This window comes from Pleurodeles waltl, chromosome 5 (genome assembly GCF_031143425.1).
Source record: "Pleurodeles waltl isolate 20211129_DDA chromosome 5, aPleWal1.hap1.20221129, whole genome shotgun sequence".
NCBI lineage: Eukaryota > Metazoa > Chordata > Amphibia > Caudata > Salamandridae > Pleurodeles > Pleurodeles waltl.
The window spans coordinates 1768132307-1768158654 of record NC_090444.1 but is presented as its reverse complement, the minus strand read 5'-3'; the positions used below and the strand labels follow the sequence as shown (position 1 = coordinate 1768158654).

General features: G+C 45.8%; 1 protein-coding gene across 2 annotated transcripts in view; it reads left to right on the top strand.

The window, feature by feature from the left end:
- The window catches only part of LBR (lamin B receptor), a 489903-nt gene that overhangs the window by 447192 nt on the left and 16363 nt on the right, over positions 1-26348 (top strand). For both annotated transcript variants that reach the window (XM_069236198.1, XM_069236197.1), the window contains 2 exons: positions 10775-10855; positions 10941-11063. In XM_069236198.1, coding sequence (XP_069092299.1) covers positions 10775-10855; positions 10941-11063 — 204 coding nt within the window. The remainder of the gene's footprint in view (positions 1-10774; positions 10856-10940; positions 11064-26348) is intronic.

Below are 26348 nucleotides of genomic sequence, written 5' to 3'. Positions count from 1 at the left end.
GAACAAGTGATGGACGGAATGCTGAACAATGTCAAACATTCACCCCCAGTACAGAGATCTGGGCCTAAATCCATCGTTATTTTGCTGCCCATGCCATTCCAGTTTGGACCCAGCCATATGCAAATCAGTCTTGACGCATTGCAGGCCATCAAGGCTGACACTGATACTGCTAAGTCCCTAGGTACCTTGCAGTACCGGAAACAGCCCTTTCGGGGTGCAAGAGGAAGGGGATTTACCTAATTTCTAGGTTCCTATCACATGCAGTATCAGCAGCCTCAATATTGACCATCCTATCAGCAGCAGTATAGACAACCATCCACTGCATCATACGCCAGACAGGGAGGAAAGAGAAGTCAGGGTTCCCAAAACCGGGATCAACCCAGAAAACAATGATCATCACCAGGCAACCGGCTATTTTTCCCCAATATTTACAGACTCAACAAGTGGGAGCGAACATATCCAATTACATCCAGGAGTGGAAAAACATAACATCAGACAAATGGGTGCTGGATATAGTGACAAGAGGTCATACTTTGGAATTTATACAAACACCACTGCATCATCCACCAGGAACATCCAAACCGTTCCATCTTTGCCTGCTTCAGCAGGAAGTGTTCCTGATGCTTGCCAAGGGAGCGATAGAAGAGGTTCCGGTTCAGCAAAAAGGTCTTGGGTTCTATTCCCGGTTCTTTTTGATAAAGAAGAAGTCAGGGGAATGGAGACCGATATTAGATCTCAGGAAGCTCAACAAGTTCTTTCAGATGATCACGCTGTCAGATATCCTACACCTTCTCAATCCTGGAGATTTTATGACAACAAGAGATCTCCAGGATGCTTATTTCCACATACCAATATATCAAAAACATCGCAAGTATCTCCGCTTTACTGTGGTCGGTGCCCATTATCAATTCAAAGCTCTCCCATTCGGTCTGAAGTCAGCTCCACGAATGTTCACAAAATGTCTTGCCCCAGTCGCAGGTTTTCTCCGCAACAGGGGTTTTCAGGTGTTTCCATACCTGGACGACTGGCTCATAAAAGCTCCCTCTTCACTACTAGCGTCCAGGGCTACAAACGCTTGCCTGAAATTATTTCGCAGTTTGGGGCCAACAGTAAACCTACAGAAGTCAGTCATCCTTCCCTCACGCAGGAGAGTCTTCTTGGGTGCAGAACTAGACACCATCAAAAAAAGGCATACCTCACCCCGGCACGGCAGCAGAAACTAACCAACTTGGCTGTCAGTATTTCCAGAAAAAAGTTTGTTTCAGTACGACTGTTCACTTCGCTTCTAGGCATGATTTCCTCAGCCATCGTCCTAGTTTGTCTAGCAAGATTGAGAATGAGACCTTTACAAGAGGAGTTACAGCTCCAGTGGACCCAGTCGCAAGGATCCTTCGACAACTTAATAAGTGTTACACCAAGAATTCGGCAGGCTTTGCGATGGTGGTCTCAGACCAACCATCTCTCCCAAGGACTTACTTTTCTAACGCCAATAACAGATTTTATCATCACCACAGACGCTTCCTTGGAAGGCTGGGGAGGCCATTTACAAGACATGTGCATTCAGGGAAGATGGTTGGATGCTCAGAAAGGAATGCACATAAATCTGTTGGAATTAAAGGCGATCCGCCTCAGGCTCAAGGCTTTTCTTCCACGCATTGCAGGGTCATCAGTGTTGGTCCGGACGTACAACACAACAAGTATATTTTATATCAACAAGCAGGGAGGAACAAGATCCCTCTCAAGGAAAGCTCAGTCTCTTTGGGACTGGCTCACACTGCACAATATTCGTCTCAGAGTGGAGCACCTGCCAGGTGTCAACAACGTCCTAGCGGATTCTCTCAGCTGGACGGACGACAACTGCCACAAGTGGGAACTCAACCAGAAGGTACTCTACGGTGTCTTCCAACGCTGGGGACATCCGATCCTAGACTTGTTTGCCACCAATCAGAACGCCAAATGCCAATTCTACGCCAGTAGATACCCACTCCCAGGGTCGTGGGGAAATGCTCTTTCGATGAGATGGTCCGGGATCTTTGCCTACGCTTTACCCCCCAACCCGTTGATCCCGAGGCACCTCAGGAAGATGAAGTCGGAGTGCTACAAGATCATTCTCATAGCGCCCAGATATTATTGGTACACGGAGCTTCTACTCCGGTCCGTGGCCAATCCCATGTGCCTTCCCTGCAACCACGACCTTCTCACGAAGAATCAGGGTCAGATTCTTCATCCCGATCCAACATCTCTTCAATTGCACGCTTGGCTCCTGAGTTCCGAGAGTTCCAGGGTATGAACATTTATCAGGAATGCAGACGGATTTTATCTAGGGCACGAGCAGACAGTACAAATAAGATGTACAAGCTCAAATGGAAGAGATTTTGTGTTTGGTGCTCTCAGAACAAATTCCATCCTTTACAGATTAAGCCGGAACAAATTCTCTCGTACCTGCTCACCCTCTCAAAGGCCGGTCTGTGCCATGCATCGGTTAAGATTCATTTGGCAGCTATAGCCTCCTATAGACGCTCTGCTGATATGCCCTCACTCGGCTCATCCAGGATTATTAAACAGTTCATGAAAGGCCTCTTCCGCACTTTCCCTCTGGTGCGTCCACCTCCGCCAGAGTGGCATTTGAATGTAGTCCTATCCCAGCTAATGAAAGCTCAGTTCGAACCTATTCACAGAGCTGAACTCAAGTACATCACATGGAAAGTGGTAACTCTGCTTGCTCTTACTTCCACCAGGAGAGTCAGCGATACACAGGCTTTTACTACTAAGGAACCTTTTCTGTTTTTTTCGAATGACTTTGTTCTGCTCAGGACCAACCCCAGGTAGATTCCTAAAGTGCCATCATCATTTCACCTGAATGAGCCCGTGATACTACGAACTTTTTTCCCAAATCCATCTACAATTGCAGAAAAGGCTCTGCATTCTTTGGACATCAAGAGATGCCTTAAATTTTATTTTACCTCCAGAGTACCAAACAAATAAGGAAATCAGATCAGCTGTTGGTATCTTATGCTCATGAACGGCAAGGAGCAGGGGTCACTAAGGCCACCATAGCCCGGTGGATTGCTTCTACAATTCAGTTTTGCCACACCAAAGCAGGAAAACCGTTGACTAAGCGCCCGAGAGCGCACTCCACGAGAGCAGTCTCCACATCGGCTGCTCTGTTTCAGGGCATCGCTCTGGATAAAATATGTCAGGCTGCGACATGGAAGACTACGCACTCCTTTACGCAGCACTACTGTTTGGAGTCGTCGCAGAGAACTGACTCTCTAGTTGGGCAAGCTGTCTTAGGTCATCTCTTTCACTAAGGTGATACCTTTCCTTTATTATGTAGAAAATATTTTATATGCAATATGTCAGAGTCACCAGATCCTCGGGGTCTGTGCACGTTCCCAACACTTCCACCACAAGACAGCTCCAATACTCTGATTAGAATTGTCACAGAGTCTAAGAGAGTCCAAGTGGGGAAAAGGGATTAGGAAGGGATCAGCTGGGAAGGAGACCTGTAGGAAGTAAAAAGGTTAAAACACACAATATCAAAATTATATCATATTAATCAGTACTAGGCTATGACTCTAAGCATTGTCATTCTGAAAACATGGAAAATCTAAGCATAGACTTAAATAACTAGGCTTCAAGATGATTGGATACCTGTGAGGGAATCAAGAAAGGTTAAATTCAACTTTCAAATTCAAGTATTATCTTTTGCATGAGGATCAGGAAATAATCTGAATGATTTCTAAACCATCATATGAATCGTGCTTTGAGAAAACTTATTATGTACATACAACATTACATCTAGAACTCTAGCATTTGTTTTGCTTTCACAAAATTGCCGGAACATGAATTGCGCACATAGCAGATGTTCACAAAGGTTGTAAATACCATGGAATGATTGTGCACCATGAATAACATAAATTAGACTCGAGAAATAAATCACGCGTCTTGCCAACTCGAAAGCCACCAAGTAAATGCCACGAAGTGGTAGCGCATAATGAACACCGTGATTTTAAAAACACAAGAAATGAATCGCACGTTCTGCCGATTTGAATGTCAGCCAATAAATGTCATGAAATGGTAACACACAATGAATATCATGAATTAGACACAAGGAAAGGAATAGCGCGACTTGCTGATTTGAATGTCACCATAGGAATGTCAGGAAATGGTAGCGTACAATGAATAACATGAATTACACACGAGAAATGAATCGCGCGTCTTGCCGATTCGAATGCCACCATGTAACTGCCAAGAAATGTTAGCGCACAATGAATATCAAGGGTTAAAGCACGTGAAACGAATTGCGCGTCTTGCCGATTCGAATGTTACCATGAAACTGCCAAGAAATGGTAGTGCACAATGAATATCAAGGGTTAAAGCACGAGAATCGAATTGTGCGTCTTGCCGATTCAAATGCCATCATGAAACTGCCAATAAATGGTAGCGCACAATGAATATCAAATCGCGCGTCTTGCCGATTCGAATGCCACCATGAGACTGCCAAGAAATGGTAGCACACAATGAATATCAAGGGTTAAAGCACGTGAAATGAATCGCGCGTCTTGCCGATTCAAATATTGACATGTAAATGCCAGCAAAAACCAGAGCACATTAACACACACAAGGTAAAATCTCTCAATATGAAAATTAGGCCCAAGAATTCGGATGTCTTCGAAAACGGGATCGGGGGCCCAGCCCGACCTCCGTCTTACCGCCCTGATCAAGGATCACCAATGTAAATGAAGGGCAAAGGCCTGGAAGATCAAAGTAGGCCATCGGAACAGGAGCTCAGGAAGTTGCTGCTGCTCTGCACCGGGACCTCAGAATAGTGAGCCCGTGGAGCTGGGCTGGCTCCCTTTTATAGATTCTTAGCCCAGCCCACCAACCACACCCAGGTATGCTGCAGGGAAATCTTCTAGAAGGCCCTGGAAGGGGACCACACCCTGACACAGTCTGAAAGCCTGCAGCAATACATTACATGTGAACAGTATTTATATGCATGCTGAACATAAGTCTTCAGGATTAAACTCTGCAATGCAAAAGGTTAAACATCATCATATCGGCACAATGCATAAATTTGTGTTCGCTTGAAATTGTTAGATTTTTGCATTCTAGTCGCCCGTAGAGCGCGCACTGCCCTGATGTTGACACAATAGACTATAATAGGATTTCTATGCTCGCACCCTCCATCCACTGCGGGCATGACGTTTATAAAGAGTACTGCTGGCTATTCGGATTCAAGCATGTTAATTTATGAAAGATCCAATACTGGATAAGAAAACAAGTTACTTACCTGTAACTACAGTTATCCAGTATTGGTATCTTTCAATAATTCACATGCGACCCACCCTCCTCCCCTTAGACGCTTGCATTTCCTCTCAGGTCATAATCTTTTTCACTCTTGTGCTAGAAAATCTGAGGGAAAGAGCTTAGGGTGCTGGTACCTGATTGGCCAGCAGCCAGGTTTGGGTCCTTTTCACAAAAGGACTTAGATAGGCTATATGAGTGACTTGTGTTACTATTATGGCCTATAGGAAAATGTTTTATTTGTTAATTATTGCTTTTTATGTACCGTGGGACTCCCACTTCGACGACGGAGATGATTCAAGCATGTGAATTTATTAAAGATACCAATACTGGATAACTGTAGTTACAGGTAAGTAACTTGTTTTCTTCACTCCCATGGGTTGGTGAATGCCAAGCTCTTTAAGTAGAGGAACAATTAAGGCAGGGCACAAAGGCAGAATAGCTTTACATGTGTACAGCGGTTTGTTTATTTATTGCAGATGGTCTCATCCTTTCATGTCAATCAATCTATTGACATACTATATTTTTTCTTCAGAGTCATAGTGTCCTCCAGAAAGGGTGTTACATAACTGGAAGCCCGGAGGGCCACCACTTACTCCATATACTGTACTCAAAACATTAGAAAAACTAAGTAACAAATTGTTTTCCTCATCCGCATTTGGCAGTCCTGTCTCAAAAGCAGGTGTGGCAAGATGGTTTTGCAGATGCATTCAGCTGTGCTATGCCAAAAGTCAAGCACACTATGTACAATACTTCTGTAGCATGTTTCACACTAGAAAGTTTCCTTGGAAGCATCACATTTGAGAATATATGCAAAGCTTCAACTTGGTCTTCCATTCACATGTTTATCAAACATTATTTTGTGGCTATACGTACCATTTCAGACGTTAAGGCTGGACAAACTATTCAAATTTTATTCCAGGCATTTTTACTTCCACTGGAAAGCCACTGCTTAAAGGGTCTGGGTACTACTCTTTAGTCTATGTATAGCAGGAGATCTACAGCAGCACATGCTGAAAATAAAAAAAGACATTAACTGTTGCAATTTACAGCATGTTGTACTGTTGATAAATATATGGCCTACCCAGCTCCCCAGATGTGACAAGTTTCCTCTGGGAAATATTTGGTGCTCTTTCCTTCCTGTAGGAGGCTGGCACAGTATATGCTGTACACCTATAGGTGAGGCACTCTGAGTCCAGGCAACCCTTAATGATAGTGTAAGTGGTTCCAGATAACCAAAGCTCTCATAAGGTAGCTGTGGAGAGCAGCTAAGTTGTATCGGAGAGGGTGTAAAGCAATTGCCAATACCACACAAGCCAGTCAGTGATGTTCACACACAAAAACCACACCAGTGTTAGAAAAATAATGTACTATTTATTATAACAGAAACACTAAACTAACGTTGGTATGTCTCCTAACTGGAGATATATATATATATACACACACACACACACACACAAAGATACTTAGTAACAGGTAAGTAAAAGGCATAAAATAACATGGGCCCCTATTGGGGAGTGGGGGGACCATATCCTAAAAAAAAATTAAATGTGAAAGTCACTACTAACCAAGACTAACACTCAAGGACACTCAGGAGTGGGGAAGCACTAAAACACCAAAGGTAAGTATCTAGGATTCCCCAGGCGTCGGTGCGCAGAGATATAACTCCGGGTCCATAGGATAACATGGGGCAGTCATGGTTATAGTTTTCGTGTTCCAAGACCCTTCCCAGAGGACCCCGATTAAACCTTTTGGGACAAGGGAGATTCAAGATGGCCACCACCCATGGATACCCAGAAAAGCAGAGTACTTAACACCTGGGAGCCCAGGTGCATAGGGGTGAAGATGTGTTGGGACCTCCCGTTGATGTCAGTGGGGACTTCAGTTGTCCAGCTGTTGTTGTGACCTGTGGACCAGGTCGGTGTAAGCCAGGCATGGATTCCAGACAAAGAGGACCTAAGGAAAGAGGGAACATAGTCCAGACCACCCGGAGATCCCCAGGGGGTGCAGAAGGGCAATGCCCATCCTTCTTGCAGATTCTTTCCTAATTAAGGGTTGTTGTGTAGATTCAGCTGTGGGTTGCAGGCAATGCAAGAAGATCCCAGGAGTCGGATTGCAGAGGGGTCAGTGCTCAGCAGAGCCACCAACAAGCCTTGGCAAATACAATAAATTGATGCAAGGAGTGATGTAGGGTTTTGGGGAACAGCAAGGTCCAAGGGACTCACTCTTTGCAGGTAAGTCAGGGCCAGCCCTCGCAAGCAGGAGAGCCAGAAGGAATTGTTGGAGATCCCAGGAGAGACCGCCTGGCATAGGGTGACGCAGTGAGGCCTCATCAGCACAGCAGAGATGGATGCCCACATCGCAGAGACTGCAGGGAGTTCATCGTTCTTGAAGGCTGGGGATCCTTGGAGTTAGGAGGTCTCCGAACTGGAAAGCCAACAATCCTTGGTAACGACAAACAGATGCCCTGCACAGACGTTCCGGCCAAGCAGCTCCACCAAGGGACCACAGACTTTTCAGTTGCAAAGAAGACAGGTCAGACCTCTGGAGAGCCACAGAACCACCGCGTATGTTGTAGAGCCTTGAAGAGTGAGTGGAACAGCAGGATCCACAAACTGGTCATCAGGTCGGCAGATGCAGGGGAATGACTCCTTCACTCCTAAGGAGATTTCTTCTTGTTGTCCTGAGTGCAGGCAGAGGGTTTGTGACTCTGGATGATACATGGTCATGGAGATTGCAGAGTCCTTGCAGTGCACGGGAACAAAGTTGCAGTAGGAGCCCTCCTATCAGTTGCAGTCTTTTCTTGGTCCCCGGCGAAGTCCAGAAGCAGCTCCAGTGTCCAGGTTGCAGAAGCCCTTAAGTAATCCAGGAAGTGGGTTGGACAGCTTCTGCAGTGACCCACCTATCGGGTGGGAGGGGGGTGCGGTAAGGGACACTTCTCTGATGGACTGACCAGTCAGGTACTCCCAGGGGCATGTGCTCATCTTATTCCCAGGATGGCAGAATCAAGTGGCCACCTGGCAGAGTTCTGGGCATCTCCCTAGGGGAGGAGCATAACAGGGGGGTGGTCATTCCCCTGTCCTTTGTGTGGTTTCACACCAGAGCGGAAGCCAGGGACTCCTGCAATGGAGCAAACTGGTTTATGCAAGGAGGGCACCAAATGTGCCCTTCAAAGCAGTTTGATGGCCCTCAGATGCAACCCCACCCTAGCCCAGAGGCATCTATTTCTAAAGGAGAGGTGGCAACACCTCTCCTCAACAGGAGATTCTTTGCTGTGTCTTTCCCGCACGAGGAGGGCAAAACAGTGTCTGGGGTCGGCATGAGCACAGGCTCTCAGGCAGACCCTGCAAGGCTGTACAGGCAGACTTTGGGGGGATCCCCTAGGGAACCCCAAGAGTACATGTTATCATGCAACTAGCAATGGAATCTGTGTAATTTAATGTTGGGTGAAGCCGTTATGTAGTTGGACAACTCGTGTTGACCAGTGTCCACTACTTACCTTAAGATGGCTTCCCCACACTTACAACCCCCAGACTCCATTCCTTAGGTTTTGTAAGAGCACCTCTGCTCATGCAGAGGTGCCCTTACACTTAGAATCATGCACCCTGCCCTTGGCTGAAGGACCTACATTAGGGGTGACTGACAGGATCAGAGTGTAGTGACCATGATGTAACGCAACCCTTATATCTGGAGTGAAAGGTGCGTGCACCATTTCACACAGGCTGCAATGTCAGGCCTGTAGACACAGTTTGCATGGGCTCCCATGGGTGGCATAATACATGCTGCAGCCCATGGAGGACCCCTGGTGTACCAGTGCCCTTGCTACGTAGGTACCATATACCAGAGACTCACATGGGTACACCAGTATGACAGTTGTGGGGAGGTAGAGTACTTACCAATCAAATGTAGGGGAGAAAGGGCTGACACTGGGGTCCTGGTTAGCAGGATCCTAATGTATTTGTCAAAACACACTGACACCAGGTAAAAAGTGGGCGTAACTATGCCAGAAAGATCCTACTTTCCTTCACTACTTCAGAGTTTCCACTGCACTGTAATTCTCCGTACAAAAGCTTCATAATGCTTTGCTTCTGTTTAACATCCTCACGTTGAGAGGAAAAATGACAATCTGAGGTGAAATTTGCATCCTGGCGCATTGTGCATTTCAGGGGTGGCATCACGAGTAAACTGAAACCAAAGCATCTACAACACAACAAGCTGCAAATAGATTGTTACAAGTATGTAACATTTTCTCTCTCAGACATGTGCACCTTTATTAAACTCATAAACAAATCACCCTCTTCAGAATAGCGACAGGTTTAAGATATCCCTGCTTCCTTTGAGAGGTAGGTGAAACAAGCTAGGAATCAACTGCTGTGTATTCTAGCCTGGTGGTGGGTCCTGGCTGACTTAAATTCACTGAATAGGTTTTCTTTACATCTGAGGGTATGTCCATCAGAACAGCTTTATATTTTACTTTTTGTTTTAAACAGAATAAATTAATGGTGTGAGCAGCGGCGGCCGCCTCAAAATAGGGGTGGGGGGATGGACAAGGACGCAGGGAATAAAAACAAATGATAAAAAAATAACTTACCTGTTCCCGTCACCTGCCGTGTTGCTCCTCTGCTCTTCTTCTGGTATCCCAGCATTCACTGGGAGACCAGCACAGGCTCCCCAGCAATACTGGCGCTGCTCTCATACTAAACCTAGCATGAAAACAGCAGCTCCAGGATTGGTCTGAGCGGCTTGTTCTGCCACTCAGACACTGCGTGGAAGTCAGTTGAGTTTCTCCAGCCCAGCTATGTAGCACAGCCGGGTTGGAAAAACCTAAGTGCACAGATTCCTCTTCCCTCTCCCGATGCCCAGCCCAGCCCGACCCTCCCAGCACCTGCTGATGGCTGAGCCAGCAGCTGAAAGATAAAACAATAATGAAATAGTTTTATCATTCAGCTCCTGGCTTAGCATGGGTGACGCTCCTTCGCCATTGCCATGGAGCTGCCCCGGGTGTGAGCAGCACTGTTGCTGCAGATGTTTTTATTAAGAGGTAAATAAAAAGAACATGCTGCATGTACACAGGGATTGTTTGTTGATGGCTGGCAAAATTATTTCTCTCTGTTAAAGTATTCCTGGATCACACTTGAGTTCAAAGATAATCTGATGTTTGTAAATTTAATGGTTTCTGCAACATTTAGATCTCTTGTTAGAATTACATTACTTTTTCTAATCAGTTGGTCCAGTGATTAATTCATATAGAAAACTGCTTCTGTCAGATAAGAATAAAATGCCCATTTCTACTTTCTAAGCAATATTAAGCTTCATTTAGATAGACGGATTACTTATTTTGTAAACCTAGTACAACCATCAACATGCAACCTTCTATATAGAAGTCATATTTTTTTAGTTGCCCAGTTTAAGAAAATGATTGAGGAAATAACTGTTTGTGAACAAACGCCTGCTTTCTTTCCAGCATTTGGGTATGCAGTCTTCCGTGGTGCCAACTCGCAAAAGAATGCCTTTAGAAGAAACCCTCATGATCCCAAACTTGCAAGTATGCATTCCCAGTTATTTTGATTGTTGTTTTCTTTTGTTACTCTTTGTTTCTTCTATCTAATATTGTCACCTTTTTGCCACAGATCTGAAAACTATACCTACCGCAACAGGAAAGTGTCTTCTTGTTACTGGATGGTGGGGCTTTGTTCGTCATCCTAATTACCTTGGTGATATAATTATGGCTCTGGCATGGTCTTTACCATGTGGTAAGTCTTATATACATAATCACACACTATTTAGTAATGTGTTCTTAATGTCTAAAATGTCTCGCCAAGAAGCTGATCTTTTGCAACACTGAAATGTTTTACATCCAAATTCTTTTCATAATCTTGGCAACCCTTCATTATGAGAAAGTTTGCATAATCCTGTTAACTAGTGTGTGTTTGACCATAATTCTGTTAATAGGTATGTCAGATAACCTATTGAATTTGCTATCCACAGATTTCATATATTTACAGGGAGTGCAGAATTATTAGGCAAATGAGTATTTTGACCACATCATCCTCTTCATGCATGTTGTCTTACTCCAAGCTGTATAGGCTCGAAAGCCTACTACCAATTAAGCATATTAGGTGATGTGCATCTCTGTAATGAGAAGGGGTGTGGTCTAATGACATCAACACCCTATATCAGGTGTGCATAATTATTAGGCAACTTCCTTTCCTTTGGCAAAATGGGTCAAAAGAAGGACTTGACAGGCTCAGAAAAGTCAAAAATAGAGAGATATCTTGCAGAGGGATGCAGCACTCTTAAAATTGCAAAGCTTCTGAAGCGTGATCATCGAACAATCAAGCGTTTCATTCAAAATAGTCAACAGGGTCGCAAGAAGCGTGTGGAAAAACCAAGGCGCAAAATAACTGCCCATGAACTGAGAAAAGTCAAGCGTGCAGCTGCCACGATGCCACTTGCCACCAGTTTGGCCATATTTCAGAGCTGCAACATCACTGGAGTGCCCAAAAGCACAAGGTGTGCAATACTCAGAGACATGGCCAAGGTAAGAAAGGCTGAAAGACGACCACCACTGAACAAGACACACAAGCTGAAACGTCAAGACTGGGCCAAGAAATATCTCAAGACTGATTTTTCTAAGGTTTTATGGACTGATGAAATGAGAGTGAGTCTTGATGGGCCAGATGGATGGGCCCGTGGCTGGATTGGTAAAGGGCAGAGAGCTCCAGTCCGACTCAGACGCCAGCAAGGTGGAGGTGGAGTACTGGTTTGGGCTGGTATCATCAAAGATGAGCTTGTGGGGCCTTTTCGGGTTGAGGATGGAGTCAAGCTCAACTCCCAGTCCTACTGCCAGTTCCTGGAAGACACCTTCTTCAAGCAGTGGTACAGGAAGAAGTCTGCATCCTTCAAGAAAAACATGATTTTCATGCAGGACAATGCTCCATCACACGCGTCCAAGTACTCCACAGCGTGGCTGGCAAGAAAGGGTATAAAAGAAGGAAATCTAATGACATGGCCTCCTTGTTCACCTGATCTGAACCCCATTGAGAACCTGTGGTCCATCATCAAATGTGAGATTTACAAGGAGGGAAAACAGTACACCTCTCTGAACAGTGTCTGGGAGGCTGTGGTTGCTGCTGCACGCAATGTTGATGGTGAACAGATCAAAACACTGACAGAATCCATGGATGGCAGGCTTTTGAGTGTCCTTGCAAAGAAAGGTGGCTATATTGGTCACTGATTTGTTTTTGTTTTGTTTTTGAATGTCAGAAATGTATATTTGTGAATGTTGAGATGTTATATTGGTTTCACTGGTAATAATAAATAATTGAAATGGGTATATATTTGTTTTTTGTTAAGTTGCCTAATAATTATGCACAGTAATAGTCACCTGCACACACAGATATCCCCCTAACATAGCTAAAACTAAAAACAAACTAAAAACTACTTCCAAAAATATTCAGCTTTGATATTCATGAGTTTTTTGGGTTCATTGAGAACATGGTTGTTGTTCAATAATAAAATTAATCCTCAAAAATACAACTTGCCTAATAATTCTGCACTCCCTGTATATACAACAAGGGAAACCTATAGTTCTAAAGGGACCAAGGGTACATGTACTTATAAAGGAATAAAGGTTCCTCGCATGAAGTGTTAGAAATTCTAAATAGGGTTACAGGGAAACTTATATATTTTGTCCAGTAGACAATTCATAAATATTTATTATGCACAAATATCCGACAATAGTGTGGGTACAACAAACAGAAAAACAATCAATTTTGGACTTCAACAAGCTATGGCTTAAACATATATATTTATAAGCCATCATGATCTAAAAGAAAAGATAAGAAAGAAAAAGAGAAACAGGAAGATTAAATGAGATGCCACAGTACAAAGAAATTACAACAACCATCCAAACCAAGAATTAGCCATATGTGACCAGGTGTATGTGGGTTCCAGACATGCAGTAAGGAATGACATAGGACACGTAATGCAATCAAGACCGGATGTGCTTGTGAAAATGTCAAGCTAAAATCGGTAAAAAGCATGCAATGAGAAGGTGTCTATGTCATGCAAATTGCAAACAACCTCTGAGGAGGTATGCAGTGGCCGTGATTCTGTGTACGTATTGTTTACAATCAGCCAACCTCAAAACACTGTGAAATGGCTCATTACGTGTCCCATGTCATTCCTTACTGCATGTCCGGGACCCCCATTAGCTCATGTTGGCTTACAAATATTGCACCCTCTCCCGGGCAATCCAGTTACTGCCCTTATGATGATCCAACTATTTTCCTAGGATCAAAACATCGTTGACTCTAGTACCTAGACTCAACTGCAGAATGTATATATTGTTGCACATATGAGCGTTGGTACTTAAAAATAGTGACCATAACCATTGTGTTTAATATGTCACATTTTTAAGCCTCAGCTTATTGAAGTGCAAAATTGATTGTTTTTCTGTCTGTTGTTCCCACACTATTGTCAGATATTTGTGCAGAATAAATATTTCTGAATTGTCCATTGGTCAAAATATATAGGTTTCATTGTATCCCTATGTATATTTTGATGTTCTGACACTTAACATGAGGAGACTCTTGTTCCTTTATAAATCTACAGATTTCAGTCCTCTGACTATTTATCTTAAGTTTAGAAAACAACTCAGGGCCTTGCTTATCAAAGCCTATTTCCAGCCTTTAAGGCATAGTCTAGTTCTGTTCCAGGGGATCACCATCAGTATTTATAAGCACTGAATGGTTATCCCATGCGTGGGAGGATGGAGTATAAAATCTTTATATATATATATATATATATATATATCCCCGTGAGGTGGGCCTCTGCTGTCTAGGTTTGAGCAAGGGTAGCAAGGATTTTCAGCCTTACTCCTGGTCACCTAATAAGGAGCCAATTTCTCAATTGATCCTCATGTACCCTGAATTTCTAAGTCCTTTGATGCCATTTTCGGAAACTACTGGCTCCCTCTGGCATGCCTTCAGGCCCCATTGATCTGCATTGGCCTGCATCCTGGTTACCGCTGGCTTGCTTGCCCTCGGCACCAACTGTGCCTCTAAAACCTGCTTCAGGTTAAGCTCCGACTCCAGACTGATCCCACACTCAGCATCTTAATCCATGCTAGTTTCTAGCATGTCTAGTCTAGAGGAGGATGTTGAAGCCAAAGTACTGGCCATCTGCGAACCAACTTCATCTTATCCTTCAATGCAGCAATGTGCAAATTCAGCTTCTGTGCGTCCAACCCCAGTTCACTCTGACAGGACATTACCTTTGCCTAGAGACTGACCTCTGATGCTTTACCAACTATTTGGATTATACTCTGCCCAGAGCCACCCACTTTTTAGGGATGATGGTGGGGGTGAATTTTCCCCGCAGAATAACAATGACAACTTTTATATGGACCGACAAGAGACCAGTGAGATGGATGTCTTCTCTGACACTTGGTTATTATCCCAGTCGCTTCTTCCTTCGCCATGGTAATTAGAAGAGCAGAGCTCACTGGCACAGGCAGGGTGTCTGGTGGAACTGCTATTTACCTTTTAATACTTTTTTCTGAGTGTATAGCTGTCACATTTTTGTTTTTTATTTGTGTTGGGGGGAACCTGGGGCCTTCTTTTGATCTTTTACTTAATTTTCAGAGATAGCGTAGTGCACATGTTTAAGTGCCCAGCTCACATACTTACTGAATAGCGGCCATCTGAGGTGGCCCCTGGTCAGTGCGTAGTCAATAGTCTAGTTTTTTTCCTGTACATGTCTCTATTTAGGGCACCTTTGGCATGGACATGTGCAACTGGTGCGCTGAAGGCACGCCTAAGGCAAGCCCGTCTGTGCCTATCCGCACCCTAACAGACCCAAAGGCCAGGAACCTTGCACCTTTCAAGCCAGGTAGAAATGTATTCTCTGTAGCCAAGCTCAAGGCAAGTCACCCCTCCTGCCTAGAGGCTTGTATGACTTCTCTCAACATCCCCCCCCCCCATATACACACCTCAAATAGCCCACAATGCTGGAATTATTGCAATTTCTGTTGTAACCCAATTGACAACATCACTAGCTCTGCCAGCATAGAGGTCATCCGCTCCCCGGGCTGTGGTAGTAAGGACTAATCTACTTCCGGTAGCCCGCCAACAAGTGGCTTTCACTTTTTCAGTATTGTTGCTCCTTTGCTAGTCATCAGCAGCATACCTACAATTTCCATTGCCACAATGCTTAACAATTACTGCATGGTCAAAATGGATTGCAGGGACAAGCTAGGAGGTGGATAGCCATTGTTTTTAGGGACATCTACGAGTGTAAAATACTGGAGCTATCCATCCCTGCCTGTGAAGCTTTATTCTCTCTTTGTCTTACTCACAACTTCACAGTGTCCATTTCTGTAATTCACCGCTCCTCCTGGTTATGCAGGGATGCTCGATAATGCTGGACATGCTCTAACCCTTTATACTCAAGAAGGACAACTTCGCTCTACTTGGAGATTTAAATATACACTTGGAAGATACCACCTGCAATTCTGGCCAGGCTATCATAGGATGATCTTAAAAACACAGTCGACCGCAATGGAGTTGCTGCACTACTTCTCTTGGACCTCTCAGCTGCCTTTTATATGGTTGACCATGACACCTATTTCAAAGACTCCACGAAGCCGGCATAGAAGGGACTGCTGTCGACTGGATTACATCTTACCTTCAAAAAAGAATTAATATCATCTATTCGCCCCCCTTGTCGTCCAAACCCTACCCCACAAAAGCAGGGGCCCCTCAAGGATCAATCATCTCACCTTTGCTTTTCAACATATACATGATATCATTACCAGATCTGATCAATGATTTTCATTCACGTGCTACAACTATGCAGATGACAAACAAATACTACTTAAATTAGAATGCCCCAAAACATTGAAAACTCACTAATCTTCAGTTGCCTCCGAGCCATTCATCAGTGGATGATTTGGAGCCATCTCAAACTAAATGCCTCCAAAGCAGAAATACTCATATGTGGTGACTGGAAAAAGTATGACCCACTGTGCGCCTGGCCTGACTATCTCGGACCACCTCATCAATTATCGAAGGAAGTTAAATACCTTGGAATCACCATGGACTCCAAGTGAACAATGAATGCCCAAGTGGACAAATTAGCACAAACAAGCTTCCTCACCTTGAAGACTCTGACTCATCTTCCCCCACCTCGGATTTCCACACAAGGTGCAAGCTACTACCTCGCTTGTACTATCCAAACTGCATTATGCCAGTGGCCTCTACCATGGATCATCTCCATCTATTATGAAAAAAACTACAACGCATTCAGAACTCCACAGCAGGGTACTATTACATGTAAGATCACAAGCCCACATCTCCCCTGCCTTGAGAGCACAACACTGGTTACCCGTTGCCAGAAGATGCACCTTCAAGCTGGTTTGTATCACCCACAAAGCTATACATGGAACAGGACCGCTCCTTATCAGAAACAAAATAACCAAATACATTCAGCAAAGAAACCTCTGCTCAAGATTGGCACCCTCCTTAGAACACCACTATACAAGAAAAAGGCTATAGGTGGTACATACTTATCCATTTAAGCAGCCAAATTATGGAATTCATTACCCCCATCTATAAGAGCCACAGATAACTATCTTGTCTTCAGAAAACTACTCGAGTTGGCTCTTTCCTTCATAACCACCATATTCAAACAGCTATGGACTGCATATGCCTATGTTGATAAATATTTTGTATCTGTTTATGTGTATATTCTAGTTATATATAGTTCTTTAGAAAATATGTATTGCTACTATTTCATAACAATAAACTACACACATACTCTTTAAACCTGTTTAATAGTGTGTATTTACTCATGGTTTAAATATGTATGTACATATGTGTGCGCATATGTGTGTGTGTGTTATTCTATGCTTAACATGTTCATAGGTCATTGCATAACTCCTAGATAAGTTGTTATATTAGATACTTATGAATCCCTGCTCTCATTTTATATCACACTTTGTCTACCCAACACCATATATCATGTCTCTATCAATCTATCCTCCATTCCCACTCTGACTCATCCTAAATCCATTCTACTACTTTGATCTCCTAAATAACCCTGTCTAAGCTCTTCCCTCCACTTACACATCTAACTCACCCAAAACCTCACTTTACTACTATGATCTCCCTAACACGTTACACAGACTCTTCCCTCCTCCATCCCCCCCTTTACTCATCCCAAGCCTAGATCCTATTATTATAAACTCCCAATTAACACTCCTGGATTCTTCCCTCCTCCACCCCTCCATTACTCCAGTCAATCCAACTAACAAACTGACATATCCGCAGCTCAAATTAACTCATAATATTACTAAAACTGTACTCATATTTCCCTGTACTAATCTACCACTAATTCCTATTGGGTTCCGGAGTAGCGTGCTACTCGCCAAAAAGCGCTTCGAAGCCTCATCAGGGGTAGTAAGCGCTATATAAATACTATTACAGGTGCAACAGCAACCCTCCCCGGCCTGTCGCTGCAGGAGAGAGGACACAACAAGGCCGCCATCTTGGGAGTGCTTTTGCCTCATTCCTACAAACTGACAGTGATACCCTAGAGATGCAACCCTTTCTAGTGTGTTTACCTAATCTTTATTAGCACCAAACAAGTCACAAAGAGGCACCTTGGTGGCATTTAACCCGGAGAATGAGGGGGCCAGAAGAGTTAGGAGCAAAGAAAAGGGTGCAGCTATATATTTCTGTGTGTTAAACTTTTAAAGGAATTATTCATCTATATTGGCAATACCAGTCTAACTTTGAAAAACATTGACTTATACAAAGAGAATAGCAGAAGAGGCAGCTTAACTGAACAGGAGGCTTTAAATGTGTGCAGACTGGTGAAACAAAGCTTAATTGGTGGATGGGTCGACAGGACAGGTTCCAGAGCTGAAACATCTGTGACCTTGGGTCAGTGTTGAATGGAATACAGAAGGGATGGTACTCTGTATTTATTTAAAGCACCCCTTAGATTAATAGTCTTATGACAGCCCTGGGCTCAGGACTGAGCTCTGTAGGACAGATACGTGAACCTGAATCTCCTGGGCCTTGATGGCACCTTTTCGGTGCATACATTTGTGCACTGGCTGATGGTTTTGAAGTCAGAATTATCTATGTTGGGGTGGCTACTCAAAATTTGAAATCTTGGCCGTGCCATCTGGACCACTCATAGTAGAGCGAGAAGCCTGGGTATTGACGATAGAGTGTTTTTTCGCCTAGATCAGTGGTGCCCAGTGAGGCTTCTAGGGGGCTGGTTCATTGGCAGTTTTTCAGGCTATGAAAAGGATTAAAATGTATGTTTTTTTGGGAATCCAAGGTAGGTCCAGAACCATGTCAGAGTTTCTTGATACCCACATAAGATAAATTACGTAAACATAATTGAGATGAAACTTATTTATACAGTTGTTACCCTGAAAGCCTGGCATGGATCCTTCTTGTTTGTTATCTTATGCAAAAAAGACTCGGTCACAACAGCACATTTTGGTTACATAAGTACAAGCAGTGGCTGGTCCTGGTGGCCACAGTTAGTGAAACAGGTCTCCTGTTTAAAACATCTCCGCCCCATAGTCTTTACTGTTACTGTCCAGGATTGACTTTGAGATTAGTCCTTGGGATGTGTACCCATATAAACAAACACACACATATTCCTACACACATGGGGAGGCATGGTGAAGCACTGAGCGGAACACCAGTAGAAGCAGGAGTGAGAAAATGGCCACTTGACAGGGTCAGAAAGATATTTTCTGGACATTGATTTTCCATATACTTGGTAACCACGGCAATCAGAAATAATGCATAGAGTTTACATCAAATGATGCATGGGAACTTAGTGGTTACATGAAGCTTGGGAATGGAAGAGAAGAGAGCAGGTTAAACATGACTGAACTGTGATGACGATGGATCATTATACACAGGAGTCCAGAGGGTGGTGGGGAAGCGCTCTGTGCCTATAACAGCGACTGACGGGGTTTGGGGGGGGTGGGGGAGCAGGTATCCGATGTGGTGCCTCTTTAAACAGGAAGCAGTGCTATTCAAGCTCTGTTTTAGACAGCGATTCCGGAAGTGGCATCTGCAAGATCGCAGTAGCTGTGAGGGGACTGTCATCAAAGTCATGACACTAGTGAATTCTGAGAGGAGGAAGTGATGGAGTTTGCTCCACTTTTGTGCCCTATGATACCCTGCTCCTCTCACTGTGGCACCCTTGTATTAGCTTCTTTGCGCTACAGGGTTGGGAAAATGGCTGCCTCTACTAACTGAACTTCATTTGAAGAGGCCCAATTTACATCTAAAGGTTAGATGTTTTTGCCATAAAGCTTGAGGCAGTGACGTGCTTGGGTCAGGAATCACAACTCCTTTTCCACCATTATGGAGACTACACCTTTCACCATCTTCTTGCCTAGAACTAACTTATGTGCTTGCTTGGTGACCCTCCGGAGGTTAGCAAGAGCACATGCTATTGCCTAGTGTTAAGCTCTACTCAAGTCAGTTGGTTAATGCTCCCACTGCAGAAGTCTTGACAGAACAAGAATGTCACAGATTACAATCCTGACTTAGATTTTTCACCTCTTCATCTCTGCAAGGTCGATGCAAATGAATTATAGCTGTTTTGTTAAGAATGGCACCTGTTGTGCAGCGCTATGAGAAGGCAGAACCTGTATTCCCAGACTGCCCCCACACGCACGAGACAAAGAACCTAGGGAGAGGATGTGGTATAAGGGCCAGAGCTGCTGAATTTGGAGCTGGGGAACATGGTTCTAGTCTGTTCTGGCTCCACATCTTCTGAGTCTAGGCAAATCCCTTAATCTCCCCTTGCTAACAAAAATGAATGTTTTCTTGTGTAATGTAACCAGTGCTCATGTAAAGCACTGTAATACCTTTATATCAAGTTCGCTCTATTTGAAGAGGCCCAATTTACATCCAACGGCTAGATGTTTTTGCTATCAAACTTGAGGCGGAAAAGTGCTTGGGTCTGGAGTCACAATTCCTTTTCCACCATTTTGGAGGCAATACCTGTAGGAAGCTGGCCTGGTGTGTGGTAGACACTTATGGTGTTTACATATTATACCATGTCCAGGCAACCCCTTTTAGTTAGTGAGACAGTGTCTAGGAAGCCAGGGCTGTCAAGTGGTAGCTGTGGTGAGCAGCCAAGACTCGGAGGAGTGTAAAGCACTTGCAATTCCAGATCAGTCACACAGTAACTGATCACACATGAAAGAATCACACAGCATTACACAAATAAAGGTCATTTATTACAGTAGCACTGAACTAATTCCTTATAGGCAGTCCCCCAACTGGAGGTAAGTACACACTACTGTATATATGCACGGTAAATATTAAGAATTGGCATATGGAAACAACAAGCATTGGCAAGAAATAGTGGAAGATAGCTAGGGCCCTATGGAGGGGACAAACCATATAAGAAAATAGTGGAATGGGAAGTGAGGTCCCCCACCCAAGGAGATGGAGCAGTTAGAAGGGAGCTGGGAGAACTGGGGACCCCAAAAGGTGAGTACCTAGGTGACCCTCAGTGACCAGGAGGGTGGAGGTAAGTTACCTGGTCTTCCCGAAAACTAACAAGGGGACTTGGAAAAAGAAGATTGCAAGACCAGGACCAGTCCAGTGGAACCCAAAAACTAACAAGGGAACTTGGAAAAAGAAGATTACAAGACCAGGATCAGTCCAGTGGAACCCAGTGGTGGATTTCAGAAGAGGAGGACCTGCAAAAGAAGGGGACCGTGTCCAGGAGGAGCAGCAGCCACTACGCACCCTTCTGTGGATGAAGATCCGGGTTGACGAAGGAAGATGAAGATTAGCTGGGGAGCCTAGGAGCTGCAGAGAGAGGGCCTTGGAGTCGTTCAGATGTCGCACATTGGTCGCCAGGTCACAGATGGTCAGTGGTCAGGAGGACCACCAACAAGCCTTGGAAAATGCAAATCTAGGCAGGAGAGGATTTGAAGAGGACCAACAAGATCCAGGGGACTTAACCATTAGAAGGAAGTCCGAGCTGACCCTCAGCAGTCTGAAGAGCTAGTAGAAGCAGTCGCAGCCCCCCACAGGCAACCTAACTGGCAGCAGGCACAGTAAGTTGCAGTGAGGCCTAGTCAGCACACCTGGAGAGGAGTCTCACGTCACTGGAGCAGCAGAGGATAGAATGTCCTTGCAGGGATCAAGTGCTGGAGGCCTGGGCTACTTGGAGCCTGAAGATCCCTGGGAGCAGGAGTCAACAAGCCTTGGTTGCTGCAAGAGTCGCGGTGCGCAGGGTTACTTTCCTGCAAGGAGAGGCAAGGGCTCACTGTTTCCCAAGTTGTACAGCAGGTAAAGAGGACCACTCAGAACCACCACCTGTTTTGGAGATTCTTCCTTGGGCTGGATGGTAGAAGATCCCAGCAGCCGTTCGGTGTTGCCTTAGGTGCCTGCGGATGCAGGGGAGTGACTCCTTCACTCCAAGGGAGATTCCTTCTTGCTTCTTTGGTGCAGCTGAAGTCTTACCGATCCCAGAGGATGCACAGCCATGTAAATGTTGCAATTACTTGAAGGAGACGAAGAAACAATGTTGCAAGGCAAGGTCGTTTTGGGAGTTGCAGGCTTGTTGGGTTCCTGTGAAGTCCAGCAGCGTTTCCGGTGGCTAGGAGCAGAAGAGGTCGATGGAGAGGAGACCCACTCTCAAGGGAGTCCCTAAATGGCCCTAACAAGGGGCTTGGTCACTCTGCAGAGTGACCATCTATTAGAGGAGGTCATTGACGTCAGATACCTGTCCTGACCAAACAGATGCTCCCAGGGGCCTCTGCATATCTTGTTTCCAAGATGGCAGAATTAAGTGGCCACCTGCAGGATCTCTGGGCACCACCCCTGGGGTGGTGATAGACAAGAGAGTGGTCATTCTCCTTTCCTTTGTGTGATTTTGTGCCAAAGTAGGCCCCGGGGGTCCCTGGACTGGTGCAAACTGGATTATGTAAGGCAGGCACTAAATGTGTCCTTCAAAGCAAGCCGGTGATGTGGGGAGGCTACTCCTCCCCAGCCTTGTAACACCTATATCCAAGGGGAGAGGATTTTGCCTCTCTCTCCCACAGGAAATCCTTTGTTCTGCCTTCCCCTGCTTGAGCTGGTCAAGCAGCAAGAGGGAAGAAATCTATCTGAGGGGCAGCAGCAGCGTGGGCTGCCAGCAAACCCTGGAAGACTGTTAGGAGCAATACTAGGGGGTCCTTTAAGGAGCCCCCCCAGGGTGCATGGAATCAAGCCACCAATACTGGCATTAGTATTAGGGTATCATTCTGACATGTTTGATGCCAAACTTACCTAGGTTCAGAGTTACCATTATGTAGCTGGACCACAGGTAGTGGGTGACCTGTGGCCAGTACACGGGTAAAATGGCTTCTCTGCACTTACAAAGTCCATTGCATTTAAACTGGAGTTTGTAGGGGCACCTCTGCTCATGCAGGGGTTCCCTCACAACAAGGAACCTCCACCCTACCCTCTAGGCTAGGAGGGCCTACCATATGGGTGACTTACAGACCTTGTGCAGTGAAAGGGTGCAGGCACCTTTTCACGCAGGCTGCAATGGCAGGCCTGCAGACATAGTTTGCGTGGGCACCTATGGGTCACATAATACATGCTGCAGCCCATGTGGGACCCCTGGTGTACTAATGCCCTGGGTACCTAAGTACCATATACAAGGAACTTACAGGGGTACACCACTGTGCCAATTGTGGTGTGTAAAGGGTCCCAAAGCAACCAAATTTAGAGGAGAGAGCACAATTATTGGGGTCCTGGTTAGCAAGATCCTAGTGAAAACAGTCCAAACACACTGATAAACAGGCAAAAAGTGGGGGTAACCATGCCAAAAAGAGTGACTTTCCTACAAGCCCTGTGACTCCTGTCATCATCAGATGTCGGTGATGGATCCTCATCTCATCTGCCTGTAGTGTTTAGAGCGCGACCCGAAGTCGTGCTCCAGATGCTATGAACCCAAAGGCTCTGAGGGAGCGGTCCCTAAAGCTACTCACGGCCTGGCGTCCGGCTCTGCATCGCTCTAAGTCAAGAGGAAGGTCTCTAGACCACTTGCAGAGCCACCACCGCTCGTCCTTGTCCCATTCGAAATCATTGGGACGCTCAGGTAAGCACAAGAAGAAGTCAAAGAGGCACAAGCACTCTTCGACTTCACCCTGTCGGTTGGACGACGCAATGCAGGAGAAGGTGCGACCTTGCTCTAGGCCTTCATCTTTGGAGCCTACTTCTGGGTCGGCTCAGCACTTCCACCTAGTTTCAAGGAGTCGGAGCCACCCATGCCCTACTGAAGGAATTTTACAAGGCCATTCGCCTCATCTTTTGGCAATCCGGCCTTGCCAGAGAGCCTTCGGGCCCTGCAGGGACAGCGGCTTTGGCGTAGGCTCCAAGGAGCACCCAAAGATTCACTTCTGGATCCGAACGGGCGGCGTCGTACCACTGTGACCTTCCCCAACCACAATTTTGGCTTCGACACTCCTGGCAATCCTATACTCATTCCCGACTCTGACACAGAGCCGGAGTGGCGTCACTAGACTCCATTTCCAACTTTGTCGTGAACCTTGGTTCCTAGGTCAGATTCTGACCCTTTTTCTTATGGTTAAGAGTTCAGTGAGAATATGTAGGCATCGCTGGACCCTTTAGAATACTAGCTAGAAGACCCTATGGACTGGGCTCATGAACTGGGTGAAGCCAGCGGTCTGGATACCTCCACTGACGCTGATATGATTTCTCCCCCTACCGTGGCTGCGGAGGAGGGGGCTTATTACTCTACGGTGATGCGGAGAGCGGCCGAGGTCTTGGGCCTCAAGATCCCTTTACTGGCTGTCAGGACTAACCTCCTGACTGAGGTGCTTCAGCCTGGGGCTTACACATCTGAACATCTTCTACCCTTTAACGAAGCCCTCACTGATGTCTTGCTGGGGACCTGGTCCAAACCCAGCAGAGGGGCATAGGACAATAGCCAGCCGCCTTAGACCTGCGCCTAACGCCCCAGCTTCCCTGCCCCTTCAACCCGAGAGCTTGTCATCCAAGCCTCAATATACCATGGCGTGTTCCCTTCCGCTCCCCTGGATAGGGAATCCAAGAGGCTGGATCACCTTGGGAAGAAGCTGTTCTCTTCCTCCAGCCTGGCATTGCGGTCTGTGAACACTGCATGCCTTTTGGGCTGCTACACCCATACATTATGAGACATGGTTGCACAAGTGATGCCACAGGTCCTGGAAGAAGGCCTGGGCCATTCTCTCCCAAGCTGTTGCTGATGGGAGAGACAAGCGATCAAATGTGGGCTGTATACAACAATCTCTAAGCAGATCAGTTGCTTCGATGGTGGCCTTGAGGTGCCACGCCTGATTAATGACATCTGGCTTTTCAGGGGATGTCCAATCCACTCTGATAGACGTGCCCTTTCATGTTACCCGTCTCTTCTGAGACAAAGCAGACTCTGCCCTAGAGCGCTTTAAGGAATCACAGGCCACTTCCCGCAAAGTCTGGCTTAGGTCTTATCTGCCCTGGACCCAGAAGACTGGATGGTAGTGTTAGGCTTGCAGGACACATATTTCCATATTCCAGTTCTGCCTGTCCCAGATGTTACTTGTGGTTTGTGGTAGGTCACGAGCATTTTCTATTTACCGTGCTCCCCTTTGGCCTCACCAGCGCCTCTCTGGTCTTCACCAAAGTGATGTCAGTGGTTGAGGCTCATCTGCGCAGGACAGGGGTTTCAGTCTTCCCCTACCTCGCCACCTGGCTGTTGATGGCGGGTTCGCCCCAGGGTGTCGCCTCCAGACTATGACAGGCCTCCTGCCTTCGTTGGGGTTCACTATAAACATGCCGAAGTCACACCTAACTCCCTCTCAGACGCTTCCTTTCATCGGAGCAATTCTGGACACAGTGAAGTTTCAGGCGTATCCTCCAGAGTGGCGAGTGCAGGATATTCAGGCTATGATACTGATGTTTCAGCCTCTATCCTGGGTTTCGGTGAGAATGATTCTAAGGCTGGTGGGCCTCATGGCCTCCTGCATGTGACACATGCCAGATGGCATATGCGGGCTCTGCAGTGGGACCTGAAGTTCCAGTGGGTGCAGAATCAGGGGAATCGCTCTGAAATGGTCCAGATCTCAGAGGGGACTGCACAAGATCTGCATTGGTGGCTTTCGAATCGCGATTGGGTTAGAGGCAGATAACTCTCCCTTCCCCAATCAGACTTGACTGTAGGGACAGATGCGTCACTTCTGGAATTGGGTGGCCACATGGGAGAGGTGGAGATCAGAGGTATCTGGTCTCCGGCGGAGTCCGAGATCCATATCAATTTTCTGGAGCTCAGAGCAATCAGACTGGTGTTGAAAGCATTCCTTTCCTCTCTCAAAGGGAAAGTGGTGCAGGTGTTCACGGACAACACCACCCCCATGTGGTACTGCAACAAGAAGGGCGGGGTGGCGTCATTGAGCCTTTGTCAGCAGGCTCTGCACCTCTGAACATGGCTGGGACATCAGGGCGTATCCCTGGTGGTTAACATCTGGCGGGTTGGGTTCTCTGAATGCCAGAGCGGGCAAACTCAGCCATCAATGCCTGGTCAATCACGAATGGCATCTCCATCTGGAGGTGGCTCAAGGTCTCTTTCAGCAGTGGGGAGAGCCTTTGTTAGATCTTGGTTAGGTCTGTTTTGTGCATTGGAGTTCCCACAGCGGCACTCACTCGGCAATGCTTTTCGTCTCGAGTGGAATTCAGGCCTCCTTTCCCCCAGTACCACTTCTTCCAAGAGTTCTCAAAAAGATTAAGAATAACCGGGCGCAAGACATTCTTGTGGCTCTGGACTGGGCACGAAAAGTATGATATCCTGAGCTTTTGAGCATGGCCATTGATCCTCCGATCAAATTGCCCCTTCGGGAGGATCTTCTGTCAAAGTAGTGGGGGACGGTTCTCCACCCGAACCTTTCCAGTCACCGCCCTCTTGCGTGGAGATTGAGCGGCAGCAGTTGACAGCTTTTGACCTTCTGCCCG